Source organism: Symphalangus syndactylus, chromosome 9, assembly GCF_028878055.3.
Source record: "Symphalangus syndactylus isolate Jambi chromosome 9, NHGRI_mSymSyn1-v2.1_pri, whole genome shotgun sequence".
In the NCBI taxonomy this organism is placed as follows: Eukaryota; Metazoa; Chordata; class Mammalia; order Primates; family Hylobatidae; genus Symphalangus; species Symphalangus syndactylus.
The window spans coordinates 59,461,676-59,480,538 of record NC_072431.2 but is presented as its reverse complement, the minus strand read 5'-3'; the positions used below and the strand labels follow the sequence as shown (position 1 = coordinate 59,480,538).

At 48.2% G+C, this 18,863-nt stretch overlaps 1 protein-coding gene and 1 long non-coding RNA gene across 2 annotated transcripts in view; both read right to left on the bottom strand.

Annotated features, from left to right (window-relative positions):
* Nucleotides 1-3,210: 3,210 nt before the first annotated feature.
* On the bottom strand, nt 3,211-10,182 carry LOC129489705 (uncharacterized). The gene is made up of 3 exons (XR_008660078.2): nt 10,097-10,182; nt 9,672-9,823; nt 3,211-3,682 (listed from the first exon to the last, which is right to left on the bottom strand). It is a non-coding gene; the product is annotated as an uncharacterized lncRNA (long non-coding RNA).
* Nucleotides 10,183-18,463: 8,281 nt separating this feature from the next.
* MUC17 (mucin 17, cell surface associated) overlaps nt 18,464-18,863 on the bottom strand; it is a 38,633-nt gene continuing 38,233 nt past the window's right edge. Inside the window, exon 19 of the mRNA XM_055294438.1 lies at nt 18,464-18,505. Within this exon, the coding sequence (XP_055150413.1) occupies nt 18,464-18,505 (42 nt within the window). The remainder of the gene's footprint in view (nt 18,506-18,863) is intronic.

The window sequence follows — 18,863 nt, the reverse complement described above, 5'->3', positions numbered from 1 at the left end:
GTAATTTCTTTTTTATTTTTCCTTTTTTTTTTGAGATGGAGTTTTGCTCTTGTCATCCAGGCTGGAGTGCGATAGTGAATTCTTGGCTCATTGCAACCTCCGCCTCTCAGGTTCAAGTGATTCTCCTGTCTCAGCCTCCCGAGTAGCTGGGATTACAGGCACGTGCCACCACACTCAGCTAATTTTTGTATTTTTAGTAAAGATGAAGTTTCACCATATTGGCCAGGCTGGTCTCGAATTCCTGACCTCAGGTGATCCGCCTGCCTTGCCCTTCCAAAGTAGTGGGATTACAGGTGTGAGCCACTGTGCCTGGCCTAGAATGGTAATTTCTAAATTTTCATCTCCAGACCAGACCTCTCCCCGACTTCCAGATTCATGTCCCACGATGGCCCCACTGGACTTTTCTACTTGTAGGTCTAACAGCCATCCCATTCTTAATATGCCACCAAATGGAGCTCTAGTCTCTTCCACCCCAACCTGCTCCCTCCCCGATCTCCCAGACATCACCATCTCTGAAATGCAAATCCATCCTTCCAGGTACTCAGGCCAGATCTCTTGTTGTCATCCTTGGCTGCTCTTTTTTCCATTGCAGTGTGTACCCAGACCATTAGCAAACTTGTCAGCTCTGCCTTCAAAATGCATCCAGCATCCAACCTCTCCTCCCCTCCTCCACCGACCTCACACAGAGAACAGCTACTGTCACCTCTGGCTTGAACCACTGCAGTAACCTCCTCACTGGCCTTTGAGTGTTTTTGGTCTTGCTTTCCTTTGATATTTACTGAGATATATTTTATTGGACTAATTATGGACTTATAAACATCTCATGCGTGCTTGAGAAAAATGCATCTTCTTTCAGTTTCTGGGACCAGAATTGTGTGTGTGTGTGTGTGTGTGTATGTATGTATATATATAATGAATATATATATTCATTAAATCAGCTTTATAACTGTTTTGTGTAATTCCTCTCTATTATTTCTTCTTCTTCTTCTTCTTCTTCTTATTATTATTATTATTATTATTATTATTATTAAGACAGGGTCTTGCTCTGTCACTCAGGCTGGAGTGCAGTGGTGCAATCATAGCTCACTGCAGCCTCAGCCTCCTTGGCTCAAGACATCCTCCTGCCTTAGCCTCCCAAATTGCTGTGACTACAGGTGTGTGGCACCATGCCCGGCTAATTTAAAAAAAAAATTTTTTTTTTTTTGAGACTGAGTTTCGCTCGGTCACCCAGGCTGGAGTGCAGTGGCACGATCTTGGCTCACTGCAAGCCCCACCTCCCAGGTTCATGCCATTCTCCTGCATCAGCCTCCCGAGTAGCTGGGACTACAGGCACCCACCACCACGCCCAGCTATTTTTTTGTATTTTTTAGTAGAGACAGGGTTTCACTGTGTTAGCCAGGATGGTCTTGATCTCCTGACCTCATGATCCAGCTGCCTCAGCCTCCCAAAGTGCTGGGATTACAGGCGTGAGCCACCGCGCCTGGCCTCTAATTTTTAAATTTTTTGTAGAGACGGGGGTCTCACTTTGTTGCCCAGGCTGGTCTCGAACTTCTGGCCTCAAGTGATCCTCCCACCTTTGCCTCCCTAATTCCTTGGTATTCTTTTTTTTTTTTTTTTTTTTTTTTTTTTGAGACAGAGTCTCGCTCTATGGCCCAGGCAGGAGTGCAATGGTGCAACTTCCGCATGCCCCAGTTCAAGCTATTTTTGTGCCTCAGCCTCCTGAGTAGCTGGGATTACAGACATATCCCACCACACCAGGCTAATTTTTTTGTATTTTTAGTGGAGACAGGGTTTCACCATGTTGGCCAGGCTGGTCTGGAACTCCTGGCCTCAATTGATCCACCTGCCTCGGCCTCCCAAAGTGCTGGGATTACAGGCTTAAGTCACCGCACCTGGCCTGTATTCTTAATGTATTTTTTTTTCTGCTTAAGATATTAATTGGCCAGGCATGGTAGCTCCATGTAACTCCAGCACTTTGGGAGGCCAAGGCAGGTGGATCACCTGAGGTCAGGAGTTCAAGACCAGCCTGACCAACATGGTGAAACCCCCATCTCTACTAGAATACAAAAAAGTTAGCCAGGAGTGGTGGCACGAACCTGTAATCCCTAGATACTTGGGAGGCTGAGGCAGGAGAATCACTTGAACCCAGGAGGCGGAGGTTGCAGCGACCCAAGATTTTGCCATTGCACTCCAGCCTGGGCAACAAGAGCAAAACTCTGTTTCGAAAAAAAAAAAGATATTAATCACTAATATATGTAAATATTTCATTAAACCTATGAATATATCCATTTCTTTTTATAATTCTGCCAGTTGGTGCTTATATATTTTAAGCTATTTTATTTTATTTTATTTTATTCATTTTTTGAGATGGAGTCTCGCTCTGTCACTCAGGCTGGAGTGCAGTGGCGTGATCTTGCAACCTCCGCCTCCCGGGTTCAAGTGATTCTCCTGCCTCAGCCTCCTGTGTAGCTGTGATTACAGGCGCCTGACACCATGCCTGGCTAATTTTTGTATTTTTAGTAGAAACAAGGTTTTGCTATGTTGGCCAGGCTAGTCTCCAACTCCTGACCTCAGGTGATCCACCCACCTTGGCCTCCTAAAGTGCTAGGATTATAGGCGTGAGCCACCACGCCTGGCCTTATTTTAAGCTATTTTAAATGTATACATGCTAGTACTGTGACTTTTTTTCCAGTACACTGAACATTTTTACCATGATGCTATTATCATATCACATCAGTCAAGCCTTTAAATCATTACAATGCTTTTTGCTTTAAAGTCTTTCTGTTCTTCAAGATCTCAATTTCCCTTTAATATCTTTCTCCTAAGGAAATATTCATCTTCAGCCTAATCAAAAAATGGAATTTTTTTTTTTTTTTTTTTTTGAGATGGAGTCTTGCTCTGTCGCCCAGGCTGGAGTGCGGTGGCGCGATCTCAGCTCACTGCAAGCTCTGCCTCCCAGGTTCATGCCATTCTCCTGCCTCAGCCTCCCCAGTAGCTGGGACTACAGGCGCCCGCCACCACGTCCGGCTAATTTTTTGTATTTTTAGTAGAGACGGGGTTTCACCATGTTAGCAAGGATGGTCTTGATCTCCTGACCTCGTGATTCGCCTGCCTCGGCCTCCCAAAGCGCTGGGATTACAGGCGTGAGCCACCGTGCCCGGCCAAGAAATGGAGTATTTGAATAAACTATTGATAAAATGAATGAATGACAATTATTTATACATATATTTTTTGAAACAGGGTCTTGCTCTGTTATCCAGGCTTGAGTGCAGTGGTGCCATCATGGCTCACTGAGGCCCCGACCTCCCAGGCTCAAGCAATCCTCCCACCCCAGCCTCCTGAGTAGCTGGGACTACAGGCACCTGCCATCATGCCCAGTTCATTTTTAAATTTTTTGTAGAGACAGAATCTCTTTAGGTTGTCCAGGCTGGTCTCAAACTCCTGGGCTTGAACGATTCTCCTGCCTTGGCCACGGAAAGCTCTGGGCTTACGGGCGTGAGCGCCCTTACCAGGCAGGCTTCTTTCAGGTTTTTAGGACCTATCCACAGGCGAGTTTCTCTAGGAGGTGCATTGCTGGGTCATTCGGTTTACGTATAACTTAGTTTTCACTACTGAGTCAGATGCTCTCCGGATGACTGTGTCCACCTGTGCTCTCGTCAGTTCCCATGTCTCCAGAGTCACCCTGCCATCAGATGGGTATAAAATTACCAATTACTGGTGAGACTGAATACCTTCTAACATGTTTGTTAGACATTTAGGTTTCATAATCTTTGCCTTCCCTGGTGGTCTAGCGAGTAGAATAATAATATCATCTAAAAGAAAAGTAAAAAAAAAAACAAATTATCTTTGCTTATTTTTCTTTGAGTTGTTCCCCTTCCTTCCTTCCCTCCCTCCCTCCCTCCCTCCTTCCTTCCTTCCTTCCTTCCTTCCTTCCTTCCTTCCTTCCTTCCTTCCTTCCTTTCCCTCTCTTCTTTTCTTTTCTTTTTTTCTTTTCTTTCTTTCCAGGTTCTTGTCCTGTTACCTAGGCTAGAATGCGATGGTGCGATCTGAACCTCAACCTCCTGGGCTCAAGCGATTCTCTCAGCTCAGCCTCCTGAGTAGCTGGGACTACAGGCACATGCCACCACAGCTGGTTAATTTTTGTTTGTTTGTTTGTTTCTGTTTTTGTAGAGACAGGGTCTTGCCATGTTGCCCAGGCTGGACTCAAACTCCTGCCCTCAAGTGATCCATCCGCCTCGGCCTCCCAAAGTGCTGGGATTACAGGCATGAGCCACCATGCCCGGCCGGGGTGCTTGTCATTTTCTTATTGATTTATGGGAGTTTCTTGGATATTCATCGCTTGTCAATGTCAGACATTGCACGGGTCTTTTCCCAGGGAGACGCTGGTATCTTAACTGTTTCTGCAGTGCCCTTTGTTGAACAGAAAACTTATTTTTCCATATGGTTTGTGTTCGGGGGATCCAGCTCAAAAAGTCTTTCCCTATACAAAAGTCTCAGAGGGATTCTCCTACATTTTCGGCTGTTAGTTTTGTACTTTTCTGTTTCACATTTAGGTCTGAGCCTTTTGGGAGTTCACTTCTGTGATGCGTTTGTTAGTCTTTTGCTATTGATTTTTGTTTGTTTGTGTTTGAGATGGAGTCCTGCTCTGTCACCCAGGCTGGAGTGCAGTGGCGTGATCTCAGCTCACTGCAACTTCTGCCTCCTGGGTTCAAGTGATTCTCCTGCCTCAGCCTCCCCAGTAGCAGGGATTACAGATGCCCACCACCACACCTGGCTAATTTTTTTGCAGCAATTTTTTTTTTTTTTTTTTTGAGATGGAGTCTTGCTTTGTCACCCAGGCTGGAGTGCAGTGTTGCGATCTCCGCTCACTGCAACCTCCACCTCCCGGGCTCAAGTGGTTCTCCTGCCTCAGCCTCCCAAGTAGCTGGGACTACAGGCGCCCGCCACCACACCTGGAGAATTTTTTGTATTTTTAGTAGAGACGGGGTTTCACCGTGTTAGCCAGGATGGTCTCAATCTCCTGACCTCGTGATCTGCCCGCCTCGGCCTTCCAAAGTGCTGGGATTACAGGCGTGAGCCACCGCGCCCGGCCAGCAATTTTTTACAAGCAAAAAATTTACGGCTAATTTTTTACAAGCAAAAAACATTGTAATGATTTAAAGACACTCCTGTGCCTTCTACCTCCCCTCTTCCATCGTTGCCCACTGACTCCAATTCACTTAATATATATTAAGTATGCATTAATACATTAATAGGCCAGGCGTGTTGGCTCACACCTGTAATCCCAGCACTTTGGGAGGCTGAGGCGGGCGGATCACAAGCTCAGGAGATCGAGACCATCCTGGCTAACATGGTGAAACTCCGTCTCTACTAAAAACAGAAAAAAATTAGCTGGATGTCGTGGCGCACACCTGTAGTCCCAGCTACTCGGGAGGCTGAGGCAGGAGAATCGCTTGAACCCGGGAGGTGGAGGTTGCAGTGAGCTAAGATTACACCACTGCACTCCAGCCTGGTGACAGAGAGAGATTCCATCTCAAAAAAAAAAAAATATATATATATATATATATGTATGTATGTATATTAATATAGTCTTTTTTTGAAACAGGGTCTCATTCTGTCACCCAGGCTGGAGTGCAGTGGTGTGATCACAGCTCACTGCAGCCTGGATCTCCTGAGCTCAAGTGATCCTCCTATCTCAGCCCCTACAAGTAGCTGGGACTATAGGTGTGCACCACCACGCCCAGCTAATTTTTGTATTTTTTGTAGAGACAGGGTTTTGCCATGTTGCCCAGGCTGGTCTCGAACTCCTGGGCTCAAATGATCCTGCCCACCTCAGCCTCCCAAAGTGCTGGGACTACAGACGTGAGCCACTGCACCCAGCCTTATTAATATACTTTTGAAAGTTATATTATACTGTTTAATCTCTGTGTCTTAAGTCTATATACATGAATGTGTTCTGTGGATCTCAACTTTTCTGTTTCTATTCTTTTAGGTTTTGCTTATTTGTTTTTGAGTTAGGGCCAAAAGATGGCCCCATATGAGCCATTAACAGATGTTGACCATGTTCTGGATTACAAGGAACCTCAGTAAATTGCAAAAAATTTGCCTGGCAGAAATTATGGTTTTTCATTATCATAAACATTAAAAATCAATAGCAGGCCAGGCACGGTGGCTCACGCCTGTAATTCCAGCACTTTGGGAAGCCACGGCTGGCGGTTCACTTGAGGTCAGGAGTTCAAGACCAGCCTGCTCAACATGGTAAAACCCCGTATCTACTAAAAAAGGAGAAAAAAAAAATTAGTCAGGCATGGTGGTGAGTGCCTGTAGTTCCAGCTACTCGGGAGGCTGAGGCAGGAGAATCGCTTGATCCCAGGAGGCAGAGGCTGCAGTGAGCTGAGATTGCACGATTGCACTCCAGCCTGGGCAACAAGAGCAAAACTCTGTCTCAAAAAAAATAAATAAATAAAAATGAAGGCCGGGCGCGGTGGCTCACGCCTGTAATCCCGGCACTTTGGGAGGCCGAGGCGGGTGGATCACGAGGTCAGGAGATCGAGACCATCCTGGCTAACATGGTGAAACCCTGTCTCTACTAAAAATACAAAAAATTAGCCGGGCGTGGTGGCGGGCACCTGTAATCCCAGCCACCCAGGAGGCTGAGACAGGAGAACCACGTGAACCCAGGAGGCGGAGCTTGCAGTGAGCCGAGATCGCGCCACTGCACTCCAGCCCGGGCGACAGCAAGACTCCGTCTCAAAAACAATAAAAAAATAGAGGGAAATTGATTCACAGAGACAGGCCTGCAGTGGCAATACCATATGAAGACAAAGGCAGGGATTGCAGTGATGCTTCTACGAGCCAAGGAATGCCAAAGACTGCCAGCCGACCACCGGGAGCTGGGGGAGAGGCATGAACAGATTCTCCCTATGGGCCTCATAAAGAACCAGCCCTGCAGATACCCTGATCTTGGACTTCTGGCCATCAGAACTGTGGGACAATAGATTTCTTTTGTTTAAGACCATCAGTGTAGTACTTTGTGATGGCAGCCCCAGGGAACTAGTATGAGCAGTTAGCCTCACCCTGAGGTGTGTATGAGGTCTTGATCTGGTGCCTGGAGGATAAATCTTGTGGGGACAGCCAGGCTCACCCTCAGGCTCCTGGGCTCAGCCTGCCCTCCAGGTTTAACCAGCGAAGCTACAGCAAACCCTTGGCCGTTTTAGCATCGAATCAGTGCAGTGGTGCTCTGGGGCATCTCTGACTTATTGAACCAAATTTCAGGCCTGGATATTCTCAGCGTGGGTGTCTGCAATGCAGCCTCCTTCCGTAAGGGAGGAAGATGAGAAAATGCTGAATGCTTGGGACTCTAAACTCTGACATGAGAATGCCCAAGAGGTCGTCTCTGCTGTGTCCATCTGGTCTACCTCTGCAGCATAGAAAGAGATACTTCCAGTGCCGTTGACAGAGGCTCCTCCCTGCTAAAGGCAGAGAATCCCAACACTGTGTATGTGTCAGGAGAAAGCTGGCTCTGCCAGCCATGAGTGGCCTGGGCTTGGACTGGTATTAGAGACGGGCAGTCCGCTTGCCTGAGCGTGCTATCATAGTGGGAAGCAAACATGCACAGGCCGGGCCCGGTGGCTCACGCCTGTAATCCCAGCACTTTGGGAGGCTGAGGCAGACACCTGAGGTCAGGAGTTTGAGACCAGCCTGGCCAATATGGTGAAACTCCCTTTCTACTAAAAATACAAAAATTAGCTGGGGGTGGTGGCGGGTGCCTGTAATCCCAGCTACTCAGGAGGCTGAGGCAGGAGAATCACTTGAACTCAGGAGGCGGAGGTTGCAGTGAGCCGGGATCGTGCCACTGCACTCCAGTATGGGTGATAAGAGTGAAACTCTGTCTAAAAAAAAAACAAAACAAAAAACAAACAAACAAAAAATGCACATTGCAAGTCTACCCCAGGAAAACCACTTAACTCTTCACTTTCCTATCAGTACAAGGGAGATAAACATATTTTCTCTACAGAGACGTGAAGATCAAATAAAAGAATGCTGTGGTTTCAACCCTTTTTCATGTCTGGCCAGGAGGCGGAGGATGCAGTGAGCCAAGATTACACCACTGCACTCCAGCCTGGGTGACAGAGTGAGACTCCGTCTCAAGTAACAACAACAACAACAACAAACTATATTAATAAGGCCGGGTGCAGTGGCACATGCCTGTAATCCCAGCTACTCGGGAGGCTGAGGCAGGAGAATCACTTGAACCTGGGAGGCAGAGGTTGCAGTAAGCTGAGATTGCACCAGTGCACTCCAGCCTGGGCGACAAGAGTGAAACTCAGTCTCAAAAAAAAAAAAAAAAAAAAGGCCATGCACGGTGGCTCACGCCTGTAATCCCAGCACTTTGGGAGGCCGAGGAGGGCGGATCACGAGGTCAGGAGATCGATACCATCCTGGCTAACACGGTGAAACCCCGTCTCTACTAAAAATACAAAAAGCTAGCCGGGCGAGGTGGCGGGCGCCTGTAGTCCCAGCTACTCGGGAGGCTGAGGCAGGAGAACGGCGTGAATCCCGGGGGGCGGAGCCTGCAGTGAGCCGAGATCACGCCACTGCACTCCAGCCTGGGCGACAGCGGGACTCCGTCTCAGAAAAAAAAAAAAAAAGCAAGGGAAATATGATTGTGTCTGCAAGGCTGGAGGCCACAGTTACCAGGGATGACAGGGCTCCAGCCCCTGGCAAGCCCTGCATGGTGGCCTGAGGGCTGTGGCCTCACTCTCTCTGGAAGCCTGGAACCCTTTCAGGGCATGCTGGGTTGAGGAACTGAGGTTGGGGAGCTATGAATTAATGTGTATGCATGAATCCTGGTACCAGCGCTGACTTATACCAGTGGCTCACAAAGGGTTGCGTGATTGTTGCAACCTGCAAAATTGCAGGGCAATTTTGGAAGGCATGGGAAATGCCTCCACCTGGCAGGGGCTATCAGTGGCCTGTGTTGGTCACAGAGAATAAAGTCATGCAGTCCTCACCTGGCATTACGGGCCCTCTTTTCCCAAAGATTGTTTGAATTTTTATTTATTTATTTTTTTTGAGACGGAGTCTCGCTCTGCTGCCCAGGCTGGAGTGCAGTGGCGCGATCTCGGCTCACTGCAAGCTCCGCCTCCCGGGTTCACGCCATTCTCCTGCCTCAGCCTCCTGAGTAGCTGGGACTACAGGCCCCCACCACCACGCCTGGCTAATTTTTTTTTTTTTTTTTTTGTATTTTTAGTAGAGACAGGGTTTCACCAGGTTAGTCAGGTTGGTCTTGATCTCCTGACCTCGTGATCTGCTCGCCTCAGCCTCCCAAAGTGCTGGGATTACAGGGGTGTGCCACTGCGCCTGGCCCAGTTGCTCTTGACCTTGGCACACGGCAGCTCCTGGAACTCCACCTTGATGATGCTGACCTGACTGTCTGCCCCCTCTTCCCCTGCGCTGCCTCCTGCCCTTGGCTCCCATCAGGAGGCACTGAGCTAATCAGGCTGATGATCATCCAGGTTCAATTCCACTTTCCCCGGCTACGACATGCTGTAAATTTCCTTAGCTTCCTGGCTCCCCTGTGAGTCTTGCCTCTTGTCAGGCGGCCTGACTTAGGAAGCCGCCAGCTCCCCGACCTGCTGTATCATCGCAGATGAATCAGGCCTGCCTACCTTGGGGGTGTCATTTCAACAGGCTCTACAGAGTCACATCACCCTCCGCAGCAAAGCACGACTGGTCACGTCTTCCCCCGGGTCTAGCACAACCTCCGGAGATCTAAATGGCAAGACCCCTCCTGTTCTTCAAAAGCCGTGTTATAATCTGCCTGCAAGAGAGCTGAATTTTACAAGATGCTTTGGAAAATGATTTCCCTCATCTCCATGCATCTTCAGGGCGGGGGAGAGGCATACATTTTCATTTATTGGTCAGGAGATGGTCCTTGAACTTCCAGCCTCCTGTCATTCTTGCCCCACCCCCAGGGTGTCTGGTGACTGAGGGTGACCTGAAAAGACTCAGAGGAGGAGAAGGAGAAAGATCAGACGCTGTGTTTCTGCCCAAGCCAAGGGCCCCCTGGGATGCAGAAATAAGCTCTGCTTACCATTCCATTTGTCTTGATCCCTTCCAGAAAGGGAGAGGCTCGGCTGTGGGAGGAAAGGAGAAGAGAGAGAGCCCCAGGGGGCCCACAGCTTGCACTGCCTGAGCTGGGCTCTGTGGCCCACAGGAGCTGGCTGTCTGTGGGGTTGGGGTAAGCATGCGTGAAGTAACCAGAACAAGTGAGAACTTGGTCACGTCATGTTGATACAAGCCCAAAAGGATTATAAGAAGGACAGGGTGAATGTAACAGGAGACGGTTTTTTGTTTTTGTTTGAGATGGAGTCTCCCTCTGTCGCCCAGGCTGGAGAGCAGTGGCATGATCTCGGCTCACTGCAACCTCTGCCTCCCAGGTTCAAGCAATTCTTCTGCCTCAGCCTCCCAAGTAGCTGGGATTACAGGCACCCACCATCATGCCCAGCTAATTTTTGTATAAACGGAATTTCACCATGTTGGCCAGGCTGGTCTTGAACTCCTGACCTCAGGTGATCCACCCACCTCAGTCTTCCAAAGTGCTGGGATTACGGTGTGAGTCACTACGCCCAGCCAGTAGATGTTTAAAAAACTTTGTGGATATGCCTGTAATCCCAGCACTTTGGGAGGCCGAGGCGGGCGGATCACTTGAGGTCAGGAGTCCGAGACCAGCCTGGCTAACATGGTGAAACCCCCATCTCTACTAAAAATAACAAAAATTAGCTGGTGTGATGGCAGGTGCCTGTAATCCCAGCTACTCGGGAGGCTGAGGCAGGAGAATTGCTTGAACCTGGGAGGTGGAGGTTGCAGTGGGCTGAGATCATGCCACTGCACTCCAGCCTGGGTGACAGAGTGAGACTCTGTCTTAAGAAACAAAACAAACAAACAAAAACAACTTTGCGGAGATGAGTTGTTTTTGTTTTTTGTCTTGAGATGGGATCTTGCTCTGTGGCCCAGTCTGGAATGCAGTGACATGATCATAGCTCACTGCAGCCTCCAACTCCTGGGCTCAAGTGATCCTCCCACCTCAGCCTCCCCAGTAGCTGAGACTACAAGTGTGCACCACCACACCTGGCTAATTTTTTGTAGAGATGGCGTCTTGCTATGTTGTCCAGGCTGGTCTTGAACTCCTGGGCTCAAGCAATCCTGCTGCCTTGGCCTCCCAAAGTGTTGGGATTACAGGCATGAGCCACTGTGCCTGGCCAAGAGAGATGAGTTTGTTTGTTTGTTTGTTTGTTTGTTTTTGAGACAGGGTCTCACTCTGTTGCCCAGGTTGAAGTGCAGTGGTGTGATCTCAGCTCACTGCAGCCTCAACAATCCAGGCTCAAGCAATCCTCTCACCTCAGCTTCCCGAGTAGCTGGGACTACAGGCACGCACCACCATGCCCAGCTAATTTTAAAACTTTTTGTAGAGATGGAGTATCACCATGTTGCCCAGGCTGGTCTTGAACTCCCAAGCTCAAGCAATTCTCCTGCCTTGGCCTCCCGAAAAGGGGATGGATTACAGGCATGAGCCACTGTGCCTGGCCAAGGGAGAGAAGTTTTAATTAAAGTTAACAAGCATTCATGGCATCTTCTATGCACAAGGCACGGTGTTAGTTGCTGCAGGGTACAGAAAGTAACAAAGCCCCATCCTCACCCTGGAGTGAACAAGGGGAAATGACGAACGCAATGAGAGAAGTAGACAAAGGTGGTATCAGAGAGGGCTTCCTGGAGGAAGTGGAATTGGAGTTGCAGGATGGGTCAGGTGCTAGAGAGAGATATGTGGGAAGAGGAGGGTAGAGAAGCTGCCGGGAGGCCAAGTGCAGTGGCTCATGCCTATAATCGCAGCACTTTGGGAGGCCGAGGCAGGCGGATCACCTGAGGTCAGGAGTTTGAGATCAGCCTGGCCAACATGGAGAAACCCCGTCTCTACTAAAAATACAAAAATTAGCTGGGTGTGGTGGCACGTGCCTGTAATTCCAGCTACTGGGGAGGCTAAGGCAGGAGAATCGCTTGAGCCTGGGAGGCAGAGGTTGCAGTGAGCCGAGATCACACCACTGCACTCCAGCCTGGGCGACAGAAGGAGACTCTGCCTAAAAAAAAAGGAGCTGCAGGGTGGTAGTTCGGCAACCCACATGCCTTGTGGCCTGGGACATGGGTGGGTGGGGGAAGAGATGGAGTCAGGAGGAAAATGAGACCAGATTCCAGGGACATTGAAAACCATGCTGAGGTGGAGATACTGCTTTAATCAGAGGGCCAGGGCGTTAGCGTTGGAGCAGGTGAACCGCATAACTGGGAAGGCAATCGTGGGCTGCGGCAGGAAACAGTGATTGGCAGTGGGACAGACCACAGGGAGAGCAGCTGGTGGACGCCATGGGCTGGGTGCAAGGAGATGCCTGTGAACAGACTCATGGGTCGGCAGGAACGGCGCTGAAGGTCAAGCAGTGGTACGTGTGCACCTGCGTGACGGTGAGGAACAGTGCAGGTGGACCGAGGTGAGCCCGAGGGGTGGTCCCTGAGTGCTTCTTTGCCTTTAGGTCCTGTGTTAGTCTGTTCTTACGTTGCTATAAAGCAACACCTGGGGCTGGGTAATTTCTCAAGAAAAGAGGTTGTATTTTGGCTCTCGGTTCTGCAGGCTGTCTGAGAAGCATAGTGGCATCTGCTTCTGTTGAGGGCCTTAAGAAGGCTCACAAACATGGAGGAAGGCGAAGAGGGAGCCAGTCACATGGCGCGCGCGTGAGAGACAGAGAGAGAGAGAGAGAGACAGAGAGAGACAGAGAGAGAGAGAGAGACAGAGAGAGACAGAGAGAGACAGAGAGAGAGAAAGAGAGAGAGACAGAGAAAGTGCTTTTCTTTTTTCTTTTTTTTTGAGATGGAGTCTCGCTCTGTCACCCAGGCTGGAGTGCAGTGGTGCAATCTCAGGTCACTGCAACCCCCACCCCCCCCCAGAGGCTCAAGCGATTCTCCTGCCTCAGCCTCCCGAGTTGCTGAGATTACAGGTGCAGGCCACCACACCCTGCTAATTTTTGTATTTTTATTAGAGACGAGGGTTTCTCTATGTTGGCCAGGCTGGTCTCGAACTCCTGACTTCAAGTGATCCACCTGCCTCGGCCTCCCAAAGTGCTGGGATTACAGGCATGAGCCACCATGCCCGGCTTATTTGGAGACAGGGTCTCCCCCTGTCGCCCACGCTGGAGTGCAGTGGTGCAATCATAGCTCACTGCAGCCTCAACCTCCCAGGCTCATACTGTCCTCCCACCTCAGCCTCCTGAATAGCTGGGATTACAGGTGTACGCCACCATGCCTAGCTAATTTTTTTTAACTTTTGGTAGAGATGGGGGCAGGGAATTCTCACTATGTAGCCCAGGCTGGTCGCAAACTCCTACATTCAATCGATCCTCCCGTCTTGGCCTCCCAAAGTGCTGGGGTTACAGGCATGTGCCACCTTGCCTGGCCTAAACTCTTTTAAACAACCAGATCTCCCATGAACTAACTGAGTCAGAGCTCGTTCATTTCCAAGGGGATGGTGCTGAGCCATTCATGAGGGATCTGCCCCCATGACTCAGTGCCACTAGGCCCCACTACCGACATCGGGGATAACATTTCTACATGAGATTTGGAAGGGACATGCATCCAAACCATATCAAGCCCCCACCAGACCCCTCTCTCTGTGACTTAGTGTATCTGCCTCCAACTATCTCTTTGCATCTCTATGCATTTGGATTTCTTGGTTTCTGCAAAGTGACAGGGCCAGCCTTCTGTCTTGCTTCAAGTCCAGCCATCACTCTTCTATGGTTGGAGGAAGAGAGAAGAAGAAACTTAAGAGGGATGAGCTGCAAAGAGAGAATTATGATGGGGAAGCTGATGCAGCAATAGCTCATGTTTTCTCTCTCCTGTTCTCTGTCTCTTTTAGAACTTTTTATATGCCAGAATTTGTTCCAAGCATTTTACATGTATTAACCCAGTTTATCCCGAGTGGTCCCATGGGGAGGGCACATAAGTGATGGATAAGAACACAGATTGAGCAGGGCACTGTGGCTCACACCTGTAATCCCAGAACTTTTGGGAGGCCGAGGTGGTAGGTTCGTTTGAAGTCAGGAGTTCGAGACCAGCCTGGGCAACGTAGCAAGACCCCTGTCTCTATTTTAAAAACGTTAAAAATTAGCTGAGCATGGCAGTGCACACCTGCAACTACTTAGGAGGCTGAGGCAAGAAGATTGCTTGAGCCCAGAAGTTTGAGGCTGCAGTGAACCATGTCGCACCACTGCACTCCAGCCTGGGTAACACAGCAAGACCCTGTCTCAAAAAAAAAAAAAAAAAAAAAGAACACGGGCTTGACCAGATGCCACCCTGTTTTCTAATCCCAACCTCATACCCATTGGTTTCATGATCTTGGGCAAGTTGCTAGGATGTCTGCCTCAGTTGCCCTCATTAGTGGACTGGGAATGATGAAAGGTACTTTGCACATGGTAGGGGGTCATTCGGGTTTTTTCTGTTTTTTGTTTTTGTTGTTTTGTTTTGTTTTGTTTTTTAATACAGAGTTGTTTTGCTCTTGTTGCCCTGGCTGGAGTGCAATGGTGCAATCTCGGCTCACTGTAATTTCTGCCTCCCAGGTTCAAGTGATTCTTCTGCCTCAGCCTCCCAAGTAGCTGGGGTTACAGGCATATGCCACCACACCTGGCTAATTTTCCTATTTTTAGTAGAGACGGGGATTCACCATGTTGGCCAGGCTGGTCTCAAACTCCTGACCTCAGGTGATCCACCCGCCTCACGCCTCAGCCTCCCATAGTGCTGAGATTACAGGTGTGAGCCACCATGCCCAGCTACTCAGTTTTTTTGTTTTTGTTTTGTTTTTTTTTTTTTACAGCTGAGGGAGCAGAGGTTCAGAGAGAAGTTACTTTCCCAAGCTCACGCAGGCAGTAAATGGATCACCAAGAGTGGACCTGGGCAGCCTATGGGTCTAGGTGCTCTCTCCTGCCTCTCCGTTTCACAGATAGGACGAGAGAGTGGGAAGGTGCTGAGATTTCAGTTCCAGATGGGATGTGGGGTCTGTAGCCCTGTTAAGTCCCCCCTCCCATGGCCACAGATGCCTATGGGAGGCAGGAGGCAGGTCTGAAAGTGAAGATGTATGAATTCAGCTCAGGTTTGGAAACTGAGGATTGTTCATTACTGGGTATGTACTCCAAGGAAAAATAAACTATTCTACCCCCAACACACCTACACCTGTATGTTTATTGCAGCACTATTCACAATAACAAAGACATGGAATCAACCTAGGTGCCCATCAATGGTGGACTGGATAAAGAAAATGTGGTACATGTACACCATGGCATACTACGCAGCCATAAATAAAAGAATGAAATCATGTCCTTTGCAGCAACGTGGATGCAACTAGAGGCCATTATCCTAAATGAATTAACACAAAGACAGAGAACCAAATACCACATGTTCTCGCTTATAAGTGGGTGCTAAACGTTGAGTGTACATGGACACAAATATGGGAACAGGTGACACTGGGGACCCCAAAATCAGAGAAGAAGAGAGGGGCTCAAGGGTGCCCCAAATACCTATTGGGGCCGGGTGCAGTGGCTCACGCCTGTAATCTCAGCATTTTGGGAGGCCAAGGCAGGCAGATCACTTGAGGTCAGGCATTCGAGACCAGCCTGGCTAACATGGCAAAACTCTGTCTCTACTAAAAATATAAAAATTAACCAGGCATGGTGGTGCATGCCTGTAATCCTAGCTACTCAGGAGGCTGAGGCAGGAGGATCACTTGAACCTGGGAGGCAGAGGTTGCAGTGAGCTGAGATTGTGCCACTGCACTCCAGCCTGGGTGACAGCGAGTCTCGGTCTCAAAAAAAAAAAAAAAGAAAAAAGAAAAACTACCTATTGGTTACTATGCTCACTACCTGTGTGACAGATTTATTCATACTCTAAGCCTCAGCACCACACAATATACCTTTGTAACAAACCTGCACATGTACCCCTTGAGTCTAAAATTAAAAAAAAAAAAGGTCAGATTCGTGGTAATTTTTTATTTGTAACTTTTCTAATTTTTAATTTCCAATTTTGCTTAATTCAAAAAAATACATACCACTTTAGAGCAAATAGGACACAATGTTAACAACTGATAACTCTAGGTGAAGGTTATATGGGGTTCACTGTTATATATACATATATATGTGTAATTTTTTTTTTTTTAAGACAGAATCTCTCTGTCACCCAGGCTGGAATGCAGTGGTGCGATCTCCGCTCACTGCAACCTCCGCCTCCCAGGTGCAAGCCATTCTCCTGCCTCAGCCTCCTAAGTAAGTGGGATTACAGGCATGCACCATCATTCCCGGCTAGTTTTTGTATTTTTAATAGAGTCAGGGTTTTACCATGTTGGCCAGGCTGGTCTTGAACTCCTGACCTCAGGTAATCTGCCTGCCTCAGCCTCCCAAAGTGCTGGGATTACAGGCGTGAGCCACCACGCCTGGGTAGGGTCCACTTTTTTAACTTTATTATTTTAACTTCCCTGTAGATTTGCAAATTTTCAAAATTAAAAAAAAAAAAAAAAAAAAGGCAGGGCATAGTGGCTCACGCCTGGAATCCCAGCATTTTGGGAGACAGAAGTGGCTGGATCATTTGAGCCTAGGAATTCAAGACCAGCCTGGACAATATAGCGAAACCCTGTCTCTACGAAAAAATTAAAAATTAGCCGGGCGTGGTGGCCAGCATCTGTAGTCCCAGTTACTTGGGAGGCTGAGGCTGGAGGAATTCTTGAGCCCCAGGAGCTCAAGGCTGCAGTGAGCAGTGATCACACTAGTGTGCTCTGGCCTTGGCGAAAGAGTGAGACCTCGTCTCAAAAAAAAAAGAAAAGAAAAGAAACAGAATTTTGATGGCAAATATGGAAATGATCAAGCGTAACGGAATATTTTTGTCACAGGAGAGGCCAGAAGGGGACCGCTGAGAAACGGCATGGTGCCTGCAGGTGCTCAGAGCTTCCAGTAGGGGGCAGCAGAGTCCAGGTTCTGTCTCAGGTTAGGCTTTGAAGGAGTTGGCCGGTGGGAGACTTTCAAGAATACAATGAATCCTGAGCAGCATGGCTGGAATAATAATAATTTATAAAAAGCGTCCTAGGAATATTAAGAAGGACAGCGATGAAAGAGGCTTTAGAAACAACCTAGTCCTTATTCGGCAGAAGGCAAGACTGAGTCCAAATAGATTTTTCCCAGATTTAACCCAAGGAATTCACGAGAAAGCTGGAAATAGAGCCCAGGTCTCTATCTCTTTAGATGCATGGAAAGAAAGAAAAGCCCGTTTTCAGGAGAACTTGGAAAATTTGGTTTTCTTTGGTAGGAAGTGAGTCTCTCTCGCTCTCTCTCTCACTCCGTGTGTGTGTGTATGTGTGTGTGTGTGTCTGTCTGCCTTGCCTCTTGGACACAAGCAAATAGTGTCAGTGGAGTTCAAGGAATGGTCCTCTTTCCACTGCAAATCTCTCTCTTGTTATCTTGAACCCCAAAAGCATCAGATTTTATGTTCTGGAGGAGAGGAGGAGAGAGAGAGAGAGTCTGGGAGGTTAGAAACAGGAGCTATGGGAAATAGGAGGAAAAGATCTGGGAACCATGAAAATTGTAATAAAATTGCTTTATTATTTTTAGTTACTACAAATATATATTATAATATTTACTAAGGAAAAAAGCAGAACTCATAAAAATAACTTAAAAAATACCTACAATCTTATATACCAAAGGTAAATGCTCTATATTTAAACACAGGTGTTTTTCATGAAGATGATATACAATAATTCTTATGAGAGCATTTTGTGAAATGTAAAGTGCATGCAGTCCAGCGTCCAAGGGGTCACGGTTGTCAACAGCTCGTCGAGGGCGCTGTCCATGGTACTGAACCCGGGCAGGCGAGAGGAGGAACCTCTCTGAGCTTGTTTGGAAGTGCTAGCAGGGAAGTCCAGATACTTGTATGCCTTTGACTGAAGCGTGGTCCTCCTGTATCAGAGAAGGTCGTCCTCTCGTCCTCTTCAACTGAACATGCAGCTTTAGGAGGGACACACATGGGGCAGCGAGGGAGGACGGGGACACCCGCCTACCCAGCCAGATCAGCCAAATCAATCCTGGCGATCAATGGGGTGATAGATGTTGCAGTCAGAGCACCCCCAAATCTGGAGCATCTTTGAAAAATAAGCAGGAAAGCCTAGCCTGATATCATGACAAGCCCATTGGAGCTTCCACGGGTTTCTTTTTGAGAATCTCCCAGCACTGCTGTCTCTCTCCTCTTTCTCCTTAGTAAGTACAGGGCTTGTTTCCCGTACTTACAATGGGAACGTTGAGTTCCCATGGAAGGCTTTCAATGGGGAAATGCTCCACCAAGCTTAGCCGGACTGGGATCTCCTCACTCCCAGACTTCTCAGTTCCATGCCTTAAAATGATGTCGTCATTACCTGAGGCCTCTGAATTCGGATCTGAAAAGAGAGATAAAACCAGGTGAGGGCTCAGCCCATGAGGAATTTTGGATTTTGGAAGCATAAGGAGGCTTAGGATGGGAAGTGTTCGATTTAATTATTTTTATTTTTTATTTTTTTTGAGACAAGGTCTTACTCTGCCATCCAGGCTGGAGTGCAGTGGCACAATCACGGCTCACTGTGGCCTGTAACTTCTGGGCTCAAGTGATCCTCCCACCTCAGCCTCCCAAGTAGCTGGGACTACATGTGCACACAACCACACCTGAATAATTTTTAAATTTTTTGTAGAGATGAGGTTTCACTCTGTTGCCCAGGGTGGTCTCAAACTCCTGGGTTCAAGTGATCCATCCACCTCGAC